The 25,775-nt window shown below is 46.0% G+C and overlaps 1 protein-coding gene across 1 annotated transcript; it reads left to right on the forward strand.

Moving 5' to 3' along the window:
* Nucleotides 1–1,440: 1,440 nt before the first annotated feature.
* ARL5C (ARF like GTPase 5C) lies at nt 1,441–22,541 on the forward strand. The gene is made up of 6 exons (XM_028702736.2): nt 1,441–1,563; nt 10,189–10,249; nt 12,319–12,466; nt 16,485–16,568; nt 18,867–19,018; nt 20,683–22,541. Exons 1-6 carry the CDS (start codon nt 1,518–1,520, stop codon nt 20,729–20,731), a joined length of 540 nt encoding a protein of 179 aa, XP_028558569.2. The 5' UTR covers nt 1,441–1,517; the 3' UTR covers nt 20,732–22,541.
* Nucleotides 22,542–25,775: the final 3,234 nt, after the last annotated feature.

The following is a 25,775-nucleotide window of genomic DNA, read 5'->3' on the forward strand; positions in this document are numbered from 1 at the left end:
CCACTGAGCCTCTTGGGCTTGCCGATCAGAAGGTTGGTGGTTTGAATCCCCCTGACGAGGTGAGCTCCCGTTGCTCTGTCCCAGCTCCTGCCAACCTAGCAGTTCGAAAGCACACCAGTGCAAGTAGATAAACAGGTATCGCTGCGGCAGGAAGGTAAACGGTGTTTCCGTGCGCTCTGGTTTCCGTCACGGTGTCCCGTTGCACCAGAAGTGGTTTAGTCCTGCTGGCCACATGACCGGGAAAGCTGTCTGTGGACAAACGCTGGCTCCCTCGGCCTGAAAGCAAGATGAGCGCCGCAACCCCATAGTCCCCTTTTACTGGACTTAACCATCCAGGGGTTCTTTAGCTTTTTACCTTTACTCTAGTGTAGGAAGATGTCAGCTGCCAGATGTCTCCCTGTGGCACTTTAATGCACACTGTAGCGGGTTGGACTAGATGACCCTTGGGTTCCTTTCCAACTCTACAATTCCATGATTCTATGCTTCTAGTCAGCTTTCATATCGAAACCAAATATGAGTCTTGCGGCAACTTAAAGTCATGGTTTGCCCAGACTATGGGGAGCCAGGAAAAATTACCTAATAATTACAAATTGGATTACAATTTGGTCGGTTTTTTTTTATTTTAGTTTATTTTAGTTTATTATTTTTAATTGGATTATGATTCGGATATGTTGATTGGATGTTTTTATTGGAAAATCAATAAAAATGATTTTTTAAAAAGTCATGATTTGCCAGCGCTTCTCCTACCGAAATCAGGTTCCATTAGCCAATATAAGTCGTCGTCCCGTCCCCCCCGTTGAAATAACAGCAATTGCTTTCTTTTTCCTGGTGTGGGTTGTACAGCTGGGGAGGGAACAGTTGTAGCATTTGTGTGGTGCCTATGACAGTTTCTCCGATTTGCCAATGTGCCCTAAAAGGCCGATAACCTCCTGCTCTAAAACCCCAAAAGCCAGAAGGATCATGATCAAATATGTTTTGATAATATGTTTTGTTTTAATTTTGAATAAAAAAGTAATTAGAAATAATTCTTCGGCGATCAGCCTTCTTTATGGTCCAGCTCTCACTTCCATACATCACTATTGGGAAAACCGTAACTTTAACTATACGGACCTTTGTTGGCAAGGTGATGTATCTGCTTTTTAAGATGCTGTCAACTATTTTATGGGGGGGGGGGCAAAGACTCCTAGCAGTTGGTTCCTAGGACAGAGAGAGGGGGGTACAGGAGGCGAGCCCCCGCGCTTTGCCCTGAGAACTTTGTCCTTCCTGTGCGCTGTTCCCCCCAGTATTTAACGTTCTCATCCTCAGACAGCTGCCCTCGCCCGGGGTTCCCTCGCGCCGGAGGAGTTCCCCCACTTTGGGAAAAATAATAATACAATCCCTGCAGAGAGGGAGGCGCGCAGGAGGAGGAGGAGGCGGAGCCGGAGCGCGGGCGCGCCTCTCCCCTGGACGCGTCACCGGCCGAGGCTATAAAGCGGGGCTGGGGACAGGGCTCGCTTAGGCGGCTGCGGGGCTCCGATATGGGGCAGATCTTCGCGAAGCTGCTGAGCGTTTTCGGAAGCCGCGGTAGGAACCCCCCAGGCTTTCTCGTCGCCCCTGCACCTTGCCTCGTTCCCCCCCCTGCCTTCCTTCCTCTCCTCCCTGTTTCCCCCTCTTTTGTTGCAAACTTTGCATCCATCCTCCTTTCTCTTTTTATGGACTTCGCTCTGGTTTCCATTCCTTTGTGTGATTTTTCTCCTTCCCTGGCGGGTCCCCCCCCCCCTTGCTTCCTTTTGCTCTCCTCTTTTGGTTCCCCCCCCCTCGTCTTCTCTCCGCATTTGTTTTTGTCTCCTTTCTTCAGTCACTTTCTCTCCCCTCCTCGTCCCCTTTCAAGGAATTTAAGGCCATCTGGGAGGGTGAAATGGAGGGGAGGGGGAGACGAGCCCTGACCTTTTCAACACACCAGAAGAAAGAAGCCCTGGGCTGCTGTGGAAAGAATGGCTTTTCCTGCAAGTTGGGTGCAAAGAGAGTTGGCACGGTGGCCTCGTTTGCACTGCACATTTAAAGCACTATGATACCACTTTAAACAGCCATGGATTCCCCCAAAGAATTCTGGGAGCTGTAGTTTGATAAGGGCGCCGAGAGTTGTTAGCAGACCCCCTGTTTCTCTGACAGATCTGCAATTCCCAGAACTCCCTGTGAAAGGGGGGTGGGGTGGACATTTTCGTAGCTTTGTGAAGCATATAGGGACATTGCTCAGCACCCTTAGTATATATAGGGACATTGCTCAGCACTACAACTCCCAGGGTTCTTTGGGTGGGGTCTGTTTAAAGTGGTATGATGCTGTTTAAAAACAGTGCAGAAGGAGCCTTCTGTGTGTGTGTGTGTGTGTGTGTGTGTGTGTGGTGCCTGAATTGTGTTATCGTTGGAAAGAGATTTCCATGTTACGAAGCGGCAGGTGGCAGAATGACACCTGTGTGGGCATCTGCCATCTGCCATCCAACGGTCTACTTGTGATTCCTGCATTGCAGGGGGTTGGACTAGATGACCCCTGAGGTCCCATCCAACTCTACAGGGTGACTGATCCTGAAAGCTTGGAGGGACGTTGCTGTTGATCATCTATAATGCAGCGTTTTCTCTGAAGCAATTAGCATCTTTCATGTTTCCTTGTGGGCTGCGGTGTACAGAGCCAGCTGACGTATGCATAACTCAATATGTGCCTGGCACGCTTGCTAGGTTAAATAACTTCTGTCTGGTGAGGGCAAAAAACTGACTGGATATGTGTTATTAAGAGGGCAGGCTGGGGTGTGTGTGAAGTGTTGTGTGTGTGTGTGTGTGTGTGTGTGTGTGTCTCTTAGATGTAGAGGAGGAGGAGAAAGTCTGTTGGGGAACAGATGGGATAAGGGAACGAGCAAAGGCTGCCTTTGACAGCTGCGTTTAAATGTGAAGTTATTGGGAGGAGGAAAACCTGGAGCTCTTGTACCTCTCTGTGTATTTTCCGTTTGAATCCAGACGGACAATAGAGCAAGAAGATCTAGACCAGGCATGTCCAAAGTCCGTTTTGGGGGCTGAATCCGGCCCGCTGGTTGGTTTAATCCAGCCCCTGTGACAGTTTATAGCTTATTTCCTGGGGTAAAACCCTCAAGAATTTCAATCCTAAAAAAAGGTTAACAACTTTGGTCGGCCCTCACGGCCCTTCACTTCATCAAATCTGGCCCTCTTTGAAAAAAGTTTGGACACCACTGATCTAGACAAATCCATTTCCTTGGGGAATGTTGTGTGTTGGCTGTGAGAGGAAGCCACCACCCTCCTCCTGGTGACTACAGGAAACTGTGGAAGGTTCAGAGGTTTTCTTTTTTTTGTGTGTGTGTGGGGGGGGGCGGCACAGCCCCTCTTGTTGTCTGTGTTTGGTACAGCTCGCTTGCTCAGGCAGGTGTTTGGTGGCAAAGGGATTTTCCATCCTTTGTTCAGACCATCTTTCATGTTGGTGGGGCCCTTTTGTCTGACAATGAAAAAACCGCTTCTGCTCAGAGCCTTTTAAGACCTTGGGGGGTGGGAAGTGATAAAGACCTCTTTGTGAGAGATTCTTGTCTTGCACACCACTTGCATGCTGGCAAGTTTTGCATTTCCGCTTCTAAATACACGTTTATACGCAGAGGCTCCTTCACACTCCTGTAGAAACACTTGTGACCGCATGTGTAAGTAGGAGAATATTTCCCTGTGAATATTTTCACAAAGCAGGCACAAACCTGCATGTAAGACGCACGCATACTTGCAAATGTGTGCAGACAGACCTTGTTCAAAGTGCTACAAACTGGTGTGTGTGTGTGTGCATGTATTGAACACACAGCTGTCCTGGGCCAGAGAATGCAGCCTTTTTCCAACTTGGAGTCCTTCAGAACTACAGCTCCCAGCAGCCTCCACCAGCAAAGCCATGTTATCATGGCTGATGGAGGTTGTAGTCCCAAGCCCCAGGATGAAGGAGGCTGTCAGGGTTCGAAATTAGCCAGGTGTGTTTTGCACCTGACATCTCCACCATCTGGAGGCGCATGCCTGGGGATCATTGGATCGGGACTGTTTTTACCCACTGACACCACATCCTGTAGAATTCTGTCTGTTATACAGGTACCTCGGGTTAAGTACTTAATTCGTTCCAGAGGTCCGTTCTTAACCTGAAACTGTTCTTAACCTGAAGCACCACTTTAGCTAATGGGGCCTCGTGCTGCTGCCACGCCACCAGAGCACGATTTCTGTTCTCATCCTGAAGCAAAGTTCTTAATTCGAGGTACTATTTCTGGATTAGCGGAGTCTGTAACCTGAAGCGTATGTAACCTGAAGTGTATGTAACCCGAGGTACCACTGTATTTTATGATTGGAATGAATTTCTGGAACCAAAATGCTTTTTCTTTACAGCCTGAGCAGGAGCAGTCGGCATTAATAATACCCAAATATATATGTGGGCTGTTCCTGGATCAAGCGACTTTTCTTCTTTGAAGTTCTCAAAGCTCTTAACCTAGTTCAAGGTTGTCATCTGAACTAGCCGGATGTTTAACTGAGAATCAATCACAGCCAGTTCATCATTTGGAAAATAAAACATTGGAGCCGCCTTGCCCCAAAATGGCAACTAGACATTCTCTTGCCCTGCTCCTCACCCTCCCTGGGTGCTCTTCCTTAGCTAGATGTGTCTTTGAAGTGTGATGATGCCTCTTGCTTGCAATGGATGGAGAGATTTGTTTGTTGAAAGCTCTGGCTTCTGCGCAGCTAGAATTTAGCCTACTGCAGGCAAGAGTCTCATCCATCGCTGTACAGTCGTACCTTGGAAGTCGAACGGAATCCATTCCGGAAGTCTGTCCAACTTCCAAAACGTTCAGAAACCGAAGCGCAGCTTCCGATAGATAGATAGATAGATAGATAGATAGATAGATAGATAGATAGATCAGCTAAACTTCAAGGAATCTGCATTCTGGGATCTAAGAGGACCTAATAGGGATTTAGCTGAAATCAACAAAGCGCTTTCTGTTGGGAGGACTTCCCCACCCTACACTTGTTTTAGAAGTCCGTCATTCTCTCTCCCTTTTGGTTTAATGTAGGTCAGGGATGGGTAACCTTTGGCCATCCTGCTGTTCCTGGGCTCCAGCCCCCATCACCCCTAGCCAGCATGGCCCAAGGGATTATGGGTACTGTTGTTCAGCATCATTGTGAACGCCACAGGCCTTTCATCCCTGATGTAGGCATCCCTGTGTTAGCTTGTTTGACAACAACAAAGACTACAGTTGTACCTCGGAAGTCAAATGGAATCTCCGTTCGACTTCCAAAACGTTTGGGAACCAAGGCACTGCTTCCTACAGCCAATTGGAAGCTGCAGCAGACGTTTGGGTTCCAAAGAGCGTTCGCAAACCAGAACACTCACTTCCGGGGTTGTGGTGTTCGGGAGCCAAAACGTCTGAGTACCAAGGCGTTCGGGATCCAAGGTGCGACTGTACCTAGTTTGCATCTGGCCCCTGGGGGGCTCTGTATGAGCACATGTGGCCCTTGGCTGAAAAAGTTTCCTTAATTCCAATTTTGTGTGTGTGTGTGTGTGCATACATGCCTCATGTGTTATTTCCGACGCTTGAGACCATGCAGTTAATTATTCACTTCTTCACTTTTAATTTGTACACCGCCTGTCTATACAAGGCGATTTATAAGCTGAAGAAACAACAAAATACACAGCAAAGACCACACACCTCATAACAATCTGAGGCAATGCAAACAAGTTATAATAAAATCATAACTAAAATAAACTACATGTGTATATCAAATAAAGCAATATTTGATCATCCATTAGAATATAACAAAGCAAACAGTAAAATTAAGTTTCAGCAAATAATAATTGAACAGTTTGCACTTAACAGTTGCAACAAAGAATTACTAAGCTACACTTAATTAAAGTAACAGCAAGTCGTAATGCATAAAATACCACAGAACATAACAAAACCACTAATGGAGTCTGTTATGTGAGGCCAGTCTTGGGATATGTCTCTGGAGAAAACCAATTCTTCCATTGTGTTGATTCTTTACCTTGCAGTAGAATTTCCTTCCTTCTCCAGAAAGCAATTTAACTGTTTATCTGATGGAGCCACCAAACACTTTCTTAATAGGTAGGGAGCTGATATTTTAAAACATGGCTCTTGGCCAAAAACAACAAAAAAGCCTTTCTTGTTACCTAATCTGGCCATATATGGAATTTTTACCCTAGCCGTATGTGGGAGATGGAGAGAGACAGATTATCACCTACAACTTGCAGCGTAAAACAAACTTTTCCTGAAATGTTCATGACCTAAAACACTTGTCGGGTGGGGAGTTGTTCGCTGCAGTCTTGGCTTTTAACCTCGGCCATAACCAGGTACAACCTGTTTGTTTTGTGTCCCGATTTCTTCTGTGTACTCTGCTGCAAAGTTGGTTTCTAAAGTGCCCAAGGGATGGAACGGAGGAAAGTGAAATTCCTTTCGTACCTGATTTCCCCCCTGATAGGAATAGAAAGAAGTATAAAGGCCATATGCAGCTTGTGCCAAACTTTTCCTTTGCTCCAGGCATCCTTTGGACTCCACAATTGTGTGCTCTGATGCCTTTGCTACATTGGCTGGGGGTTGTGGGAAATGCAACATTTGCTTCCAAGTCTTTGCTTTCTTGTAGCTTAATTCGAATTGAGGTTCCTGTTTGAGCTCTCTGAGGTTCTTGGTAATGCAAGGGGCAAGTACAGTGGTGCCTTGGTTCTCAAACGCCTTGGTACTCAAACAACTTGGAACCCAAACACTGCAAACCCGGAAGTAAGTTTGCGAACTTTTTTTCAGAAGCTGAACGTGCTCTGTTTTGAGTGTTACGCTTCCGATTTGAGTGCCACAGTTCTGTTTTGAGTGTTACGTTGAGGTCTGTCTGTTTTTGCTTTTTATTTTGCGTTTTGGTTTTTGAGGCTCTTTATGTTTTGCTTTTGTGACTGTGTGGAACCCAATTCAGCTACTGACTGATTGATTGATTGATTGATTGAGTGTCTGCAGTACATTGTTTATTGCTTTCGTTTTATAGATCAATGGTCTCGTTAGAAAGTAAAATTCATGTTAAATTGCTGTTTTAGGGGTTGTTTTCAAAAGTCTGGAACGGATTAATCCGTTTTGCATTACTTTCTATGGGAAAGTGCGCCTTGGTTTTGGAACGCCTTGGTTTTGGAACGGACTTCCGGAACTGATTGAGTTTGAGAACCAAGGTACCACTGTAATGAAAAAAGGGAACGACAAAGTAAGTGCACACACTGCAGTCCACGTGTTGGTTTGCTTGGCTCCTAATACTAAGTCATGGTTTGTTTTTGAAACAAACCACAACTCATCATATGGGTGACCAAACAAACCATGGCTTAATTACCTCAAATTTGGATCCCGCCCCCGCCCCCCAGCTCTTCTTACCTTATGCCTTTGTAGTTTGGTGAAAATCTAGGGTGGGGTGGTCGTAGAAACCATGGTTATGGAAGGCGACTGGGGTCACACACATAATGCCACAGTTAAAACAATCAAGGTTCATAACCCAAGAACAAACCATGGCTTCAGGTCATGGTTTTCATAGAATTGTAGAGTTGGAAGGGACGACAAGGGTTCTTTGTTGGCAGTAAAGTCACCACACTGAAAGAGGCTGGACGGGATGAATAAACCATAGCTTGGTGTTATGTGCGATAGCAAAAGATTGCTTGGTCGGTGTGGATGCCGCAGCTTTTGGAAATATAGAAACAGAGCCGGACCCATCCTTAGAGAGACTCGTACATCACTGCGAGTTTCTCCAGTGTTGGTGCTCCTCTGATCTGTGCCAAACAGTTGCTATTTGAGTTTGGTTCATTGTCAGTAATTTGTAATGACAGCTCCCCAGCGGGAGGGCGGGGTGTTGTGTGAGGATGCAAGGCTGGGTTGATGGGGCCTTGGCAGTTGCACAAGGATGTCTAGAGAGGGACACACTGGCATGGGAAAAGGCTGAGTTTGGGATGCTCCAGGACATATTATGCCTGCTGTTTGTTGTCTTCCAGTCAAACTAGTCATATGTAGCCACTGTTTCAGCTGCAAAAGGTTATGCATGTATGACAACTGAGCGTCTTTGCATAAGAAACTTTCTGTTCCTGTTTATAAGAATGCTGAATTGCTCTTTGTCACCGAAACTTGGGCAGCATGGCGGTAGTCTTCTTGTGCACAGGGGAATATGCTAGCTAGAGGATGATAGTTTTCTGCTTTACTGCCATTGCTACCAAGGAGAGTTTGGGTCATGCAGCTTCCATTCCTAACTCTTCCTTTTTCAGTTTGCTGCTTTGAAAGTGTGCAGAAAAAGGGGCGCTTTGCACTCCAAGCAAGGTTAGGAAACATCTCTCTCTCTCCTCTCTCTCTCTCTCTCTCTCTCTCTCTCTCTCTCTCTCTCTCTCACACACACACACACACACACACACACACTATTAGCACATGCACATTTATGGCATAGATGCAAATCTAGAAAGAATTAAAGGTAAAGGGTAAAGGTACCCCTGCCCGTACGGGCCAGTCGTGACCGACTCTGGGGTTGCGTGCTCATCTTGCTTAAGAGGCTGGGAGCCAGCGCTGTCAGAAGACACTTCCGGATCACGTGGCCAGCGTGACGAAGCTGCTCTGGCGAGCCTGCACCAGCGCAGCACACGGAAACGCCATTTACCTTCCCGCTAGAAAGCGGTACCTATTTATCTACTTGCACTTAAGGGTGCTTTCGAACTGCTAGGTGGGCAGGAGCTGGGACCGAATGAAGGGAGCTCACCCCGCCGCGGGCATTCGAACCGCTGACCATATGATCGGCAAGTCCTAGGCGCTGAGGTTTTACCCACAGCGCCACCCGCGTCCCTGTAACTTAAATAGAAATTTAGTCCATCCTGCCAGAACGGGGAAGATTTTGATCAGGAGAACCCAACATCGCTGCTCAGTCTACTCTCTAGCTGCTAACTGTTGATGATGGGCATGTTCAGCACCCCTCCCTCCCCCTTTCTGCCTTCTTGGGGTGAGTGACATTTCAACTGGACTTAGATAGGCAACCCTTCAAATGAAATATACCAGAGGATGAGGAAGTAAAACGCATGGTCACCTGAGAGAGGTGAGCTCCTTGGAAGAGTTTGAGAAAAGTCACGTTCACCTTGTAGTCAAAAGTCGAAACCTGATTGGGATGGCTGACTCAGACTGGTAGAACTTTCAGAATAGCTGTGAATAAGCATGTTTGGTACATGCGTGGAGTCTAAATTTGGTAATAAGAGCAAAGTGTTACTGCAATGGCCCGTGGCATTTCTGAGGAGTGGGGCACCCCTGGAAATCTCTTAATCAACTACAGTGGTACCTCAGGTTAAGTACTTAATTCGTTCCGGAGATCCGTTCTTAACCTGAAATTGTTCTTAACCTGAAGCACCACTTTAGCTAATGGGGCCTCCTGCTGCCGCTGCGCCACCGCTGCACGATTTCTGTTCTCATCCTGAAGCAAAGTTCTTAAGCTGAAGCACTATTTCTGGATTAGCGGAGTCTGTAACCTGAAGCATATGTAACCTGAAGCATATGTAACCCGAGGTACCACTGTACAGGTGGTGTTGTTGTTTAAAGTTGTGCATGCAAATGATTCTAGGGTGAAGATAAAAGTACCCGTGACCGTTAGGTCCAGCCGCGGACGACTCTGGGGTTGCGCTCTCTGTAGGCTGAGGGAGCTGGCATTTGTCCACAGACAGCTTCTGGGTCATGTGGCCAGCATGACTAAGCCGCTTCTGGCGAACCAGAGCAGCGCACGGAAACGCTGTTTACCTTCCCGCCGGAGCGGTACCTATTTATCTACTTGCACTTTGATGTGCTTTCGAACTGCTAGGTTTGCAGGAGCAGGGACCAAGCAACGGGAGCTCACACCGTCACGGGGATTCGAACCGCTGACCTTCTGATCAGCAAGCCCTAGGCTCTGTGGTTTAGACCACAGCGCTACCCACTGAGTCCATAAAACAGTATAAGGCTGTGCCCCCCACCCCACCCCCCAGCCATTATTCCATTGGTGATATTGGGCAAAAAGCTACCCTTCAACTTTACTTTTTCTCCAACTCCCCGATCACAGTTCAATGTATGGACCAGTTAAATAAATCTCAAACTGTATTTTCCTTGGAAACTTGTTTATCAAAATCTTGAACATCTGCTATGTTTTGTTCCCCTCCAGAGCATAAAGTAATAATAATTGGCTTGGACAATGCTGGGAAAACCACCATCCTCTACCAGTTGTGAGTACCTCCATCACACATTGAATTTTTATTTATGTTCAACTTACTGGTTAGCTATGAGGGGTTCTGTGAAGCATGCACACCATACATTTAACGCAACCACGCACAGAATCCTGGGAACTGTAGTTTAAGGCTGCTGGGAATGATAGCTTTGTGAAGAGTAAACTCCAATTTTGAGGGGGGAGTTTGCTTTAAATGTGCTTTAGATGTATGGTGCATACACAGGCTGCATTGGAACTTGGTGCAAGACTGAGCCTGTTTCAAATGTCAGGGCTAAACTGTGCCTCACACATGGGGAGATTCATACAGGTCATGTTTGCACATTGCAAAAAGCCACTCTTATTGTGATGCAATGCCTGCTGAGCACTGACCAGTTGCTCCCACTTTGCTTCTCCCCGGCCTCACGAGATGGGGAGAAACAAACCAGGACGCCTTTGCTTCCTGTTATGTCTGAACCAGGACTCATGGTTTGTTCGGCTTCCTGATAACAGCCAACAACTGACTAATAATCGTTGCTTGATAAGGAGAAGACAATTACTGATTTGGACATAACAGGAAGCCAAGGCTTCCTGGTTAGTTTTTCTTGTTCGCACCCTGTAAAGGAGCAAAGTAGAAGTGACCAGACAGTGTACACTTGCATGTTGCTTGTTCACAATATTGTGTGACGTGCAGATATGGGCCTTTTGTACCTAAATGGTGCAATTTAATTCACTATGGGTAGCACTCGCTATGGGTGGTGCTAGAACTTAGCTGAATACAACTCTTTGTACCCAAAGACAATACCTGAAATATAATATAAAACATAATACAATATAATATAATATAATATAATATAATATAATATAATATAATATAATATAATAATAAAGAAAGATAGATAGATCAGCTAAACCTCAAGGAATCTGCATTCTGGGATCTAAGAGGACCTAATAGGGATTCAGCTGAAATCAACAAAGTGCTTTCTGTTGGGAGGACTTCCCCATCCTACACTTGTTTTAGAAGTCCGTAATTCTCTCTCCCTTTTGGTTTAATGTAGGTCAGGGATTGGTAGCCTCTGGCCATCCAGTGGTTCCTGGGCTCCAGCCCCCATTACCCCTAGCCAGCATGGCCCAAGGGATTATGGGTACTGTTGTTCAGCATCATTGTGAACGCCACAGGCCCTTCATCCCTGATGTAGGCGTCACTGTTGACATTTCCATTCCACCTTAAAGAACAGGCGTGAGATTGTTGCATGTCACATGTCTGTTTACATTCCAGCACAGTATGCTGGGAACTTCTGTTTGTGTATAGCTTATGCTTTTGCTGTTGTCTCCAAGACGACATGAGAGAGAGACGACATGTTCTTCCTGGGCTCCAGCCCCCATCACCCCTAGCCAGCATGTGGCCCACATGTAGCCCTCAGGCCTTGGGTTGAACACTGTGATGTGGAATGTTCTTCCCAGGGAGATTCTTCTGGCACCTTCATTATACTGTATACCTCTAGGAGCCAGGCAAAAACATTCCTCTTTAACCAGGCCTTTGGCTGATTGACATCCAATGCCCTTTAAAAAATGTGTTTGGGAGGGGCGAATTCTTGAGTTTTTTAAAAAATGTGTTTTGTATTTTTATCTTGTGATTTTATCTTGTGAACCACCCTGAGACCTGCAGGTATAGGGCAGTATACAAATTCTAACAACCACAACAACCTTTTCCCATTGGCCTTTGTGTATTGCACAAAGCTGTGTATTGCACAGCTCCCCAATGCCAACGCAGGGTTATTGTTGCCGGAAATCAGCCTTACCCTCCAGTCTGGACCCTTCCAAATGTTGGTGGCCTCCCATCAGCTTCACCCACCATGGCCAATCGCCAGGGAAGATGGGAGTTGTAGTCTTGCCACTTCCGTAGAGATTCGGGTTGAGGAATCCTGTGTCACAAGCCTTCCCAGCATCTCCAAGATGTTGTAGATTGTTAATCAGAGCCAGGGGAGGAAGGCCAACGTGTCTCATAAGCCCAGCTCATTTTTGCAGGTTGGAGGGTGGCGAGGTAGCTGTTGAGGGCTCAGGCGGCTTACTTCTCTGATCTCCTTCCAGCCTAATGAATGAGGTCGTGCACACATCTCCTACGATCGGCAGCAACGTGGAGGAAATCGTCCTGCGCAAGACACACTTCCTGATGTGGGACATTGGTGGGCAGGAAACCTTGAGGTCTACTTGGCACACCTACTATTCCAACACAGAGGTGAGCTGCATGGGTTCAGCCAAATAAGGCGAAAGTAAATTAGGGGGTTAGACTAAACATTAGGAGAATTTCCTAATGGCACAACCTTGGAAGATGCTCTGCCTTATTAGCAGAGGCTGGGTGGCCAACTTTTATCAGGCAGGCTGTAGCAGAAGTGGATTTTCTGGACTGGTAGTGGGCTGGACTTAGATGACCTTTTAGGCACTTCCCAGTTCTGATTCCATGAAAAGAAATATTGCAGCGTAGAGAAGATCCAGAATGAGTGGCCCTCTGCACTAGAAAACATCACATCTCCCTGTCAAATTACCTACCTGGATGCAAGCATGAGCCTCTCAACCCATTCACCTTCTGCAAAGCAACCTGTTCCATCCAGATTGGGGTGAGATTAGCAGAGGTTTAGGTGTTTTACAGAAAAAAGTGCCTGTAAAGAAATGCAGATTATTTGAGCCATGCGCAGTTAGAAGAAGACTCAAAGTGCCCTTCTAGGGTCACTGGCCAATTAGACCTGGGAGACAATTCCTTCCCAATATAAACTAGGGCTCCAGGTTCCCTGCCTTTGAAACAGTGACTAAGACTGAGCTACAGATCATGTTTTGACCATGAGCTCACTAAGTTGCCTTAGGCAAATTGTGCTGCACTCAGTCTCCTGAGCTTCCACTCCCAACCTGAAGTGCTGCTGTTCATTCACAGCCTCCTGGCCTGCTGTTTGTGAGATCTAGGTGTTAGTGGCTGCTTAACAATTCTGGCTGGAGAAGAGCCATAACTCAGTGAAGGACATATTTTGCATGTGGAAGATCTCAGGTTTGGTATACCAGGTAGAGCTGAGACAGATGATACCCCTGCCTGTCAATTACAGTGGTACCTCAGGTTACAGACACTTCAGGTTACAGATGCTTCAGGTTACAGACTCCGCTAACCCAGAAATAGTACCTCGGGCTAAGAACTTTGCTTCAGGATGGGAACAGAAATCGAGCGGCAGCGGTGCGACGGCAGCAGGAGGCCCCATTAGCTAAAGTGGTGCTTCAGGTAAAGAACAGTTTCAGGTTAAGAACGGACCTCCGGAACAAATTAAGTTATTAACCAGAGGAACCACTGTACCTGATGTCACAATGACATCAGGTGACCTGTTTTCCTTCACCTGCATAGTTACAAAGGCACATCAGCTGATGGACTTTCAGCAGGGAGCTTGCGCCACACCTGACATCATCTGTAGGGCTAGTGGGCATGGCTTGGCCGAAATTTCCTTTTAGGCCAAATGAGGTGGCTCAGCTTGAGTTTCTCCCCAACTTGCTGCAGACAGCACTGGGCTGGAAGGACCAATTTCTGACCTAGTGCAAGTTTGGAAGGCTGGTGTCATGGGTTTAGTTCATTGTGTTCTGCACTGCCTGTCCTGGAAATTGCCTCACGTTGCAATGTAGTTGGTGGCCAGTTCAGGACATCGTGACTCACCTGCTATCTGATGAACAGAAATATCTGTCCCCTCAACTTGCGCTGTTTGAAGTTCCAGCGTAGAAAATGCACACGGTAATTTTGAACCCAAGTGTCAGTGGTTTGCAGAGGCGACGTGTTAATTTGAGCAAGCTGAAATTTAAAAAAGAGTGAACCCCCAGAAGTTCCAAGGTGGATTATAACTTTGATCTGATTTTAAGGGAAGATGATATTTACTTGTGCTGTATGCTTGCGTATATTATTGTACAGTCACACCTCGTGTTATGTTTGCTTCAGGTTGAGCGTTTTCAGGTTGCGTCCCGCGGCAACCTGGAAGTACCGGAAAGGGTTACTTCCAGGTTTCGCCGCTCGTTCATGCGCAGACGCTCAAAATGATGTCACGCGCATGCGCAGAAGCAACAAATTGTGACCCACGCACGTGCAGACGCGGATTGCGTTCTGTTCATGTTGTGAACGGGGCTCCAGAACGGATCCTGTTCGCAACCAGAGGTACCACTATACTTGCAGTGGCCTGTGGTTGCAAGCATTAAATAGCTATCAACTCAGTATAAGGTAGATAGATTCCTCTGACAAAAACCATAGCTCAGTCATTGTGCACATGCTCTGCAGGCATAAAGGCCCATAGTCCCTCTCCGGCATCTTCAGGTAGAGAGGTGAAAAGACAGACCCGTCCTGATCCCCCAGAGAGTCACACACAGGCTGTATAAATAATACCAGCCTAGATGGACTCACAGTCTGACTCAGTCAAAGGCAGTTTTCCTTGTTCCTCTAACGGTATTCACAGTTGTCTCAAACCCAAATAACCGTGTTCTGTCTACTATTTTATCCCTCCTGGCATATTTACACTGCAAAATACCCTCCCTAACCCATGCTTAGCTAGGCTTTGCTAGCCTTTCTTCCCAGGTCGTTGGGAATGAGGCTAAAATAATATTTTGTTGGGAGGAACGAGACTTGAGCTCTGTCTGCGTCACACGCAGCTCTCCGTCTGCTCTGGCAGAACAAAGCCAGGCTGAGACACGTCCGTTTGACTGCCAAGAGGACATTCTTGACATTTCTAGAAGCAGAATGTTCCCGCCCCCTTCGTTTCCCCCAACCACCGTCTATGTGTTTTCTCAGTTTTTGCCCAGGCACCAAATCAACAAAGCAAGACAATCCACTCACCCAAAATAAACCTCACCCCTTTTTAAAACAGTTTTCACACCAATTATGTATCGCTTATGGGAGAAGTTGAGGAAACTCGATGCCCCTGTGTATTCTTTCTCTCCCTACCCCTCTGACAAAATGTTAATTTGGTACTCAAATGTGTTATTCCTTGGCATGTATAAATTGAGCAGTTTTTCTTTCTGTGTGTGTATGTTGCATAAACTTGATGCTGTGTATAGCAAGCGACTGGGAAGGGCCGTAGCTCAGGGGTCAAACATTTGCTTTGCATGTAGAACTGGGTTTCCCAAACTTAGGTTTCTGGCTGTTTTTGGGCTACAACTCCCATCATCCCTCGGTACCAGGAACAGTGGTCAGGAGTGATGGGAATGGTAGTCCAAAAACTGCTGGAGACCCAAGTCTGGGAAACCCTAATGTGGAAGGTCTTAGGTTCAGTTCCCCAAATCTCCAAGTTGTGATGGGGAAAGACTCCTATCCGAAACCCCACCCCAAGAGCTGCTGCCAGCCTGTGTAGACATGGCTACATGGACCCACTGTTCTGACTTTGTATAGAGCAGATTCCAGTGTTTCTAAGTGGCAGAGCCAGGAGCTATACAGAGCCTATAACCAAATTCCAGCTCAGCCATGACCTCTGCCATCCACTCCTTGGCTTTTTTGAGGTTTTGCCCAACTTTACTTTATGTTATTTTTTCTTCTTCTTTCCCCCTCTTGTTCCATAAAATTTTATTTTTTCATAATGCAGTACAGTGGTGCCTCTGGATACGAACGGGATCTGTTCCAGAGCCCCATTTGCACCCAGAAGCGAACGCAACACGCAACTGCGCGTCTGCACGTGCGTGGGTCACGATTCGCCGCTTCCGCGCATGCGTGTGACATCATTTTGACCGTCTGCGCATGCGCGAGCGGCGAAACCCGGAAGTAACACGCTCCGTTACTTCTGGGTCACCGCGGAGCGCAACCCAAAAGCGCTCAGCCTGAAGCACATTTAACCCGAGGTATGACTGTACAATAAAAAAAACCCCAAATGAATCCAAATGAAAACAAAACCCGGAGGTGCAAGGTCTTCTGCTACCACAAGGGGGCTCTCTCCAGCCCGCCCGCCCCCCAATTGGCCCAGGAGGGGTTAGGAGGAGCCCCCAGAACATCGTGCAGAAGAGGAGATTGCCTCATTTTTTTTTTACATGCCATTTGAAAGACTAAAAAGCTGGACTTAGGAGAACTTCAGGAGAGGGAGGTCTTTCCACAGAAGTGGAGCCTTGTGGGGTGGGGTGTGGGGTGGGGAGAGCTTCCTGATAGGGATCAAACAACAGCACCCAGCTTTACTAGGTTTTAGGTTTCAGCCCCATAGCTATGGATTCTGTTGCCGAGATGAGCTCATAGCTTTTGGTGCTTTCTGCTTCCTTTGTAGTTTGTCATTCTGGTGATCGATAGCACAGACCGCGAGAGGCTGACAGTGAGTAAAGAGGAACTGTACAAGATGCTTGCTCATGAGGTGAGTCTGCCTTGCCACACAGCATACAGAGGTGAGGCTGTTTTGCAAGCTGTATATTAACCATGAGCCAATGATGCTTGATGACAACCAAAGTTGAGGGTTCTTATATTTCAAAAAATGAAAATCAGGACAATTTGTTGAGCTTTTCGGGGGGCAAAGTTGTTGAGTTTTCATCTATCTATATCTATCTATCTATCTATCTATCTATCTATCTATCTATCTATCTATCTATCATCTATCTATCTATATCTATCTATCATCTATCTATCTATCCATCTATCCATCTCTATCTTCTTCCTTCCTTCCTTCCTTCCTTCCTTCCTTCCTTCCTTCCTTCCTTCCTTCCTTCCTTCTTTCTTTCTTTCTTTCTTTCTTTCTTTCTTTCTTTCTCTCTCTCGATTTTGCGAGAGAGAGAGAGAGAGGAGTTTTTGAGCTATTCTTAATTATACAGTGGTACCTCGGGTTACCTACGCTTCAGGTTACATACGCTTCAGGTTACAGACTCCGCTAACCCAGAAATAGTGCTTCAGGTTAAGAACTTTGCTTCAGGATGAGAACAGAAATTGTGCTATGGCAGCGCGGCGGCAGCAGCAGGAGGCCCCATGAGCTAAAGTGGTGCTTCAGGTTAAGAACAGTTTCAGGTTAAGAACGGACCTCCGGAACGAATTAAGTACTTATCCCTAGGTACCACTGTATTCACCAAAATCTACACTACCAACATGGGCTGCCATGAGTCCAGATTTTCCCAGACACTTCAGCGATTTCCACCCAGACACTGCTTCCGACTGTAGTATTCCGGCCATGTCCGGGAAATTCTGGACATAGGGCAACTCCACCAAAGTTGCTGGACTAGTGCTGCCTAAAGGCCTTCCTTGCATGTGGCCATTGAGATGGCAGAGTTCTGTGGTGGTCCGAACGGACTGTTTTATTTCAGACTGGGCGAGGATCTCATTTTTGAATGTTCTGCTCTGGAACAATCTCTCCACAAGTAGAAAGCTAGCTTAGCAGGCAGCAGGTTGTGCCAGAGCCTTCCTCCCCGGTGAGTCTTTGCAGGGAGTCTTCACATGGCAAGCAGCGGCCTTATCCCCATGCAAATAAAGATTCATTCATTCATTCCCCACCCTGGAATAACGCATTCCATTCTACCGTCTCATTTTGCTGCCTGCATGTGTAGACTAGGCTTGACAGTTGAGCACAAATTGCCTCAGGGAAGAGGCCAAATATTCATTAAGGTGCTTGATGATACATCTCCATCAGAAGTGAGGAACCTTTGGCCCTCCAGATGTTGCTAAACTTCAACTCCCCTAGCAATGGCAAGGGATGATGGGAGTTGTAGTTCAGCAACACCTGAGGCGGCCAGGAAACACCTAGTTATTTTAAACGAGTCCAAGTCTTAGGAGCAGATCAGTTGTATTGAAGGATTTTGTTGGTGTACTCTCAGAGCCTTTTCATATCATCTATGAGAAATCCTGAAAAACGGATAAGATGCCACAGGACTGGAGGCAGACAATGTTCCAATCTTCAAAAATGGAGGAAAGGAACATCTGGAAAACTACAGGCCTGTCAGGCTGACTTTTGACACCAGGAAAAAGATATTAGAACTGATGTTCAAGCAAGTCTAATTGTAAGCATTTTAATAACAATGCAGTGATTAGGTGCTCACATGAATTTGTAAAGACTGAATCCCATCAAATTAATCTTATTCCTTTTTTAAAAATTGGTTTACTAGGCTAGTGGATTGTGAGAATGTTGTGGATGTAATTTATCTTGTATTCAGCAAAGCACTTGACAAAGGGCCCCCTCCCATATATTGGTTAGCAAATTGGCTAGATAATAATCTCCTCAGGTAAATTCAAGGCAAATTGGCTAGATAATAATCTCTTCAGGTAAATTGGCTAGATAATAATCTCCTCAGGTAAAGTCACAGCAAATTGGTTGGATAATAATCTCCTCAGGTAAATTCACAACTGGTATGAACAGCCTAAAATCACCGTCATGGCTGAGTGGGGATTTTGACACCCTAAGCTCTACAGAAGCTGGTCAGACGAATAATTCAAATTCTGCAGGTACACAGAGTTCAAATGTGTATCTTGCACACGTTATCTTCTGGTGACCTAAGATGGACCTACATTTGGTTACTACAAATATTAATTTGGCTGTCTAAGAAGATTTTTTTTTTTTTTACGGAGTGACTCCCATATCTTTAAGCTGTTAGTTCAGACTTATGGTTTTGGGTGGGTAGTAGTGTGGGTCAGAGAGTTGGACGTAAACGGGGAATTTTCTTCTTCCTCTCCCCAGGACCTGCGTAATGCAGCTGTGTTGATTTATGCCAACAAGCAGGATGTCAAAAATTCCATGTCTACCTCTGAGATCTCAAACTTTCTTACCTTGAGCTCTATCAAAGACCACCCGTGGCATATTCAGGGATGTTGCGCGCTCACAGGAGAGGGGTGAGTACCACCCATTTAGGCCAGTTTCGTCATCTCTGGTTTGAAATGGGCTTGTTTTAAATGATCAAAAAAATATGATTAGCCACAGTTTGCCAGGTCTGGATGAAATGACAAGGTGTAGCTAATTGCAACAACACTAGAGGAGGGAGAGAGGAATGTGTGATCCAAGGGCTCATGGCAGTTTGTTCCTGTCACAGTAAAACAAAATAAACGATGCATCTTCTTACATCCAAGATCTGGTGCTTTTTGGTGTTTTCTAGTGCTAAAACCCTTAATTTGTGCATTAAAATTGTTTTAATTGTCCAAAACCAGCTGTTTAAAAAACAACAAACACACACAAACACAAACACGAGTATTTATATATAAAAGAAATTGCAAGTTACAATTGCCATCTTAAATATTGTGAGATATATGTTGCCTTTCCATGTGTGTTTTTTTATAATTTTAAGGATGCTTTTAGTAATGCTTTGCAGGTCTAAAGACCTCAATTCATAACTTGGCCATTTTAAAAGGATGTTTTTAAGCAACTGCCTGCAGAACAATAGGATGTATAGACTTTGACAAGGTTTGCAAATTTAGCTCGTGTTAACCATTTTTTCTTTCAATAAACTTTTGCTACTTCACCAATTTTGCCCAGATTTTGTTTTAAAGGATCCTGGGACTTTAAGTCTTAGGCACCAGTGTTTTTATCTCTTACAAATCTGCATCCTGATTGTGAGGCAAAGGAGACATAAAGGGTGGGACAGAAGGAGGAATGATATACAAAGTCTTGTTCTTTCTTACGAACATAAATTCGTTTACTGTAATCAGTGAAAACTCATATAACTGATCGGAGGTTTCTCTAATCCGGTGACTGCCCTAATATTTTTCTAATTGAAAAATATTGTCCGTTCTGTCCCCCACTTTAGTCAACATTTGTTATTTCTGATAATGTGGCCTCACCATTTTTGACTCGGGTCATCCTCAGTTCTGCTTGTCGTTGGCCTAGAAAGTAAGAATCCGAGAGGTTTTCCGCTTGTTCTGTGCTTTCTATAGTTTGCCACTGAATTGGAACAAATGTCAGTCTGCAGAAAAACTGATTGATGTTGAGTAAACAGCACGTTTCCCCGAAGGAAAGTAGGAGGACAGTGTGGGTGAGCCCTCAGTCTGGGTTTAGGATGGAGATATGATGAGAAGAAGGGACACGGGTGGCGCTGTGGGTTAAACCACAGAGCCTAGGACTTGCTGATCAGAAGGTCAGCGGTTCGAATCCCCACGACGGGGTGAGCTCCCGTTGTTCGGTCCCTGATCCTACTAACCTAGCAGTTCAAAAGCACGTCAAAGGGCAAGTAGATAAATAGGTACCGCTCCAGCGGGAAGGTAAACGGCGTTTCCGTGCGCTGCTCTGGTTCGCCAGAAGCGGCTTAGTCATGCTGGCTACATGACCCGGAAGCTGTACGCTGGCTTCCTTGGCCAATAAAGCGAGATGAGTGCCGCAACCCCAGAGTTGGTCACGACTGGACCTAATGGTCAGGGGTCCCTTTACCTTTACGATGAAAAGAACAAATTAGGAGGAAGACAAGGCACTTGTCCCTTGTCAGACAGCAGTGATAATATGGGTTGTTTACCAGGAGCTGTGCTTTGTGATTTCCCCATCACTAACTCTTCCTCTCTGCTCCCTGCAGCCTTCCAGCTGGTTTAGAATGGATGATTTCTAGAGTTGCAGCCAAGTGACGTCAGCCAAAGCTGCTTTTGGGAAGAGGAAAAACAAACTTGTCCGTGTATTTATTTCCATTTGGGTTTTTTTACAAACACTCAGGACTTACTGGACCTTGACACTTCCCTCCCCCACTTTTCTTCCCAAAGCCACCAGAACTTGATTTTATACATTTCTTAAAACATGGACCATTATAGAAAGCGTTTATGAATTGTGCCTGCAGAGATGGAGGAGGGGAGCTTCTTCTTGGACGGACTTTGCCTTACGAAAAGGGACCATTCTTCACGGCACGGCGGAAGGGAGAAAGCTTAAAGGCTTTGCTCAAGCACACCTTTTCAAAATGTCAGCCTTGTTTGGGGTGGGGAAAGGTTATGAAAGAGCTAAGCATTGAAAAATCAAGTAGTGCCTTCAGCCTTCCTGAAAAAGAAACATGCTTTGCTTTATGATTGTGGGATCAACACAAACCGTATGCCTTGACCTTTCGCTCTGGGCTCTGACATACCTGGGCTGTGCTTCCCACATTGAGAAGATGTAGAAGAGACTTCTGGAGCCGATTCTTTGTGTTCCCAAAGGGTTGTTCCCATTTCACTGTGGATAAGTAGATGACAGAACAATCTGGGCACTTGAGTTGCTCTTTGGTGCTTCTCTTCCAATCCGTTTTTGCTAGAGTCCTGACCTTCCATTTGCATGCGAACCTGGCTTGCCGAGATTGAGAAAGAGCTGTCTCAGCTGCATCTTCTGAGGGGGATTTCTCTTGGCGTGCCAAGGCAAGTCTGGGACATGAAATCTGTAGGAAGCCGTGGTGTACACAGAAATCAGTTCCAGTAAGAGTGGCAGAATTTTCGGGGGGGGGGGGGGGAGGTCAACCACTACCATCGTAAGCTAAGCAAGGAAGAAAAACTTGCTAAGTCGGCATGACAAGCTTATTTTTAAACCTTTGTGCAAACACCAGGAGAGTTTGGAGGAATGGGGAACAAGAGTTCACATGTGACTCAGCCCCATCACTGCCCGGTCCTGAGAGCCTACAAAACCCCTGCTTCAAGCCACAGAGGTTGGGGCCAGACTAGACATGACTGGTTGTACCCAATGTTACTCCTACTCAGAGGAGGCACATTGAAACGAATGCACATAATTTGCTTAGGTTCGTCATTTCAACGGGACTGCTCCGTTGAATTTCGTCGGCCACAACCCGCTGGCGACTGTACGCCTTGTAAACAATTGTTTTCGTTTGCAATTAATATGCAGTTTTTGTGAATGTGCTTTACACATGTAGCAGAATGAGGCAGTACAGCAAACAGGACCATTTTGGACTGCAGATGAGGGGGTATTCAAAAGTGGCATCCCTCGTGTTTTTTTAAAAATCCTTTTCCCGCCCCCCCCCAAAAAAACCTCACATATGAGAGAGAATATTCTGGCACAGCCCTTTTGCCTGCTAAGCCAGTTTTCCATTTGTGTACAGTTTTACAACTAAAATACATTCAGAAGTGTGATTTCAGGATGCAGTCTTGAATGGTGTAGTCCATCGTGGCAACTCAACTGTGTGACCACCACATGCTGCTGTATATGCCAAGACATAGAAACTAACATGTAGTGCCTCGGTTTCTCCAGCGTGGTAAATGGCATCCACCTTTGGAGGCTGTACAATATGCTTTATAAAGGTACAGGAATTATGTAGTCTGTAACTGGAAAGTTCTGCTGTGTTTTAGCAGAGAAAGATTTCCTGCTCTCACATTTTAAGTGTTCTCCCATTGTGGGTTTTTAAAAAAATATTTCCAGACATGATCTGTTTGGAGGGGGTTTTTTAATTAAAAAAAATTCTTTATTAAATGTGTCCTTATATTTTGCCATTCGTGACTTGCTACTTACTGCCAGATCTTCCTGCAAACAAAAGCTTTGCCCCATGTCGACCCAAGCCACAACTGCGTGTGACTTCCTGCTCCACCACAGCATCATAAGACTTATCAAGGTCCTATGCAACTTGCACCTGCAGATGTCAGCAGCTGCAGAGTGGCATCGCAGCCATTCCTTGCCTGGAACCCTACAGGTGCTGTGGTTGGTAAGCCTCATCCAAAGCACATAACTCGGGTTGGTACATCAAATCTTAAAACTGGCTTGTGGCAAACCGTATTTTCTGAGCAGACTAATAGTGCCATCTGGAGCATCTGTGATTAGGCCAGTCCTCTGGCAGGTGGATAGCCTGCCTTTTATTCCCCTTGTATACATTCTGAACCTCTGCCTGGAGGTCCTCTCCTGGACCCAATCAGCTATCTGGCTGCTGAATTCTGCACTAGCTGCAATTTCTGCACAGCTTCCAGAGGCAGTCCTGGATCTAGTTTCAGTTTATTGGTTTTCATCCAGTCCATTACTGAGCGTAGACGCCAGTCTAGCACATCCATTGTCACACCTGGGGATGTAAAGGAGAAGTGATGGTAAGTAAACGGTAAAGGACCCCTGGACGGCTAAGTCCAGTCAAAGGCAACTATGGGGTTGTGGCGCTCATCTCGCTTTCAGGCCGAGGAAACCGGCATTTGTCCACAGACAGCTTTCCGGGTCATGTGGCCAGCATGACTAAACTGCTTCTGGCACAACAGAACACCATGACGGAAACCAGAGTGCATGGAAACACCGTTTACCTTTCCGCTGCAGCGGTACCTATTTATTTACTTGGACTGGCATGCTTTTGAACTGCTAGGTTGGCAGGAGCTGGGACAGAGCAACGGGAGCTCTCCCCGTCACAGGGATTTGAACCGCTGACCACCTGATCGGCAAGCCCAAGAGGCTCAGTGGTTTAGACCACAGCGCCACCCGTGCTGCATGCCACCAGCACATTGATAACAATGCAGTCCAACTTCCCCAGAGGACCCCAACCAGAATTTAAATTAGAACTTAGCATGGGGTATAAAATCAACCCTTGTGATAGCCCACCTTAGAGGACTCATTGGGCTGACCAAGACCCACCCTCAGGAGACACCCGTCTGCAAAGTAAGGCAGGATGACCTACTCCCAATTCAGATGGATAGCTCAGTTGGTTAGAGCATGGTGGTGATAAAGCCAAGGTTGCAGGTTCCATCCTCGTAATGGGGTTGGACTAGATGATCCTCGGGGTCCCTTCCAACTCTCTAGCCGCTCTAGAAGGATCCCAGGGTTGATGGTTTTGAAGGGATCAAGTAGAATCAACAGGGTCACATTCCCCATCTCTCTCCTGACAAAGGCAACCAAAGTAGTAGTGTCCTTTTCCAAAGCCAGACCTGGATCCCAATTGAAATGGATCTAGGAACTTGATCTCATCCAAAAGAGTCTGGATCTAGTAAGGGTGATGGGAGTTGTAGTCCAAAACGTCACTGGGGCTTGTAAGGCTGGCATATAGGGTACTTCAGGGGCTTCAGTCAGTCTTGTGTTCATTTTGTGGAGAAAGAGCTATGCAGAAAGACGACCTGTTGGTAGGAAAAGTCTCTCCAGCCCACCAGCCCACCCCAAATCTCTCTCAGGCACTAAGAATTCATAGGGGGTCCTGCAATGCTGTAACTTTGCATATCACTTATTAGGAAGGAATTCCGCTGCGTAGTTTTGCATCATGCAAAACTGCTGTTCTTGCCTTCCCTTCCTTGCTTGTGGTTAATCTCAACCCTGGTCATGTAACAGGCACGGCTGGCTCAAGACATTTCAGCACCTGAGGCGAACCTCAAAATGGTGCCTCCCTCCCTGCCTGGGAAGATCTGCATCAAGGACAAGCAGAGGAGTGTGGAGAAAGACAACACCGACATTGGGATCTGATGACCTTGCCGCCTGAGACAGTCGCCTCATCTTGCCTCATGGGTGGGGCGGCCCTAGTAACAGGATAACTTGATAGCCCTGGAAAAACATGAAGACTTGCAAATCAAGGCTGCTCAGATCTTTTACAATGGGGGATTTGTAATCAAATATTTGGCAGGTTATTTTGAGTCAATATCCAAGCCTCACTATAGGAAAAACATGTGGAAAACAAATATTAACACAGAACACTGACTACCTTCTTCCTTTTGTGTCTTGGCTGCTCTGCTATAATTAAAAAGTACTTTTTGAGTTGCCAGGAGGCTCTTCGCCTGACCCAGGGCTCATCTGCACCATCACAAATCTCACTTCACACCTTGCCTGTTCCTGCATTTTTAGACTAGGAACTACACGACATTTCTACTGTCCGGCTGCCATCTTGGGTGTTGTGGAGCAAAACCCCACTTTTATCCTCACTCGTAGTAGTGCAAAAAGGTTTTATAAAATGATAACAGGATGTTTTCCCTCATAATGTGTGTTTAGCCTATCAGTCTACCCAATGCTATTTTTTTATATACAGAAAAAGAGGTGCTGGAATTCACCATGAACGCCTCCCTTGTTCTCTTATAATGACAATGGCGCCCACCTGAGAGGTGCTGGAACTGAGTTCCAGTGAGTTCTGGCTAAAAAAAAAGCCATGAGACCACCAGTTGAGAAATGTCTGCAGGCCTGGAAGCTTTGTAAAAAAATTAACAATAATAATAACAATGGTTCAGGTCTCTAAGCAGAGCATAAGATTCAGCTCTCAGTAGCGTTTAAAGAAGTCGTGGATTTTGTTGGGATTGTGGTTTGAGGTGCAGGTGTGGCAGAATTAAGCAATATATAGGGTTGTCAGGTCAGGAGTTTCCCAGACCCCAAGGTTTAAGGGCCCAAACCTGAGAACTAAGGGTGGCCCCTGGTGATATCATTAAGCATGACACATTTACCACAGTTCAGCACCTGAAAAGGAAGTCAGAGGTATTTGCAACATATGCTTGTTGTGAGCCGCTCTATAGTTTGGTGGTTACCTCCCCCCCCCCCCCCCCCGCTTTACTTTTCAAAAGAATCTTTCTTAAATTTCTTTGATCGTAAAAACTAAAAAAAGATGAAGAAAGCAATTAGATGCAAAGAACGAGAGTCACTAACAGGCTTAAGCCACCTCGGTGACTCCCCATTTAGGCGCATGACTGCGTATAGGCACTGCGCAGAGACATAAATAATTTGATTTAAACTGTGAAAAGGGTGCGAAAAGAGCCAGGAAAGCAGCTAGCA

The sequence above is a fragment of the Podarcis muralis genome, chromosome 13 (genome assembly GCF_964188315.1).
Source record: "Podarcis muralis chromosome 13, rPodMur119.hap1.1, whole genome shotgun sequence".
Classification (NCBI taxonomy): domain Eukaryota; kingdom Metazoa; phylum Chordata; class Lepidosauria; order Squamata; family Lacertidae; genus Podarcis; species Podarcis muralis.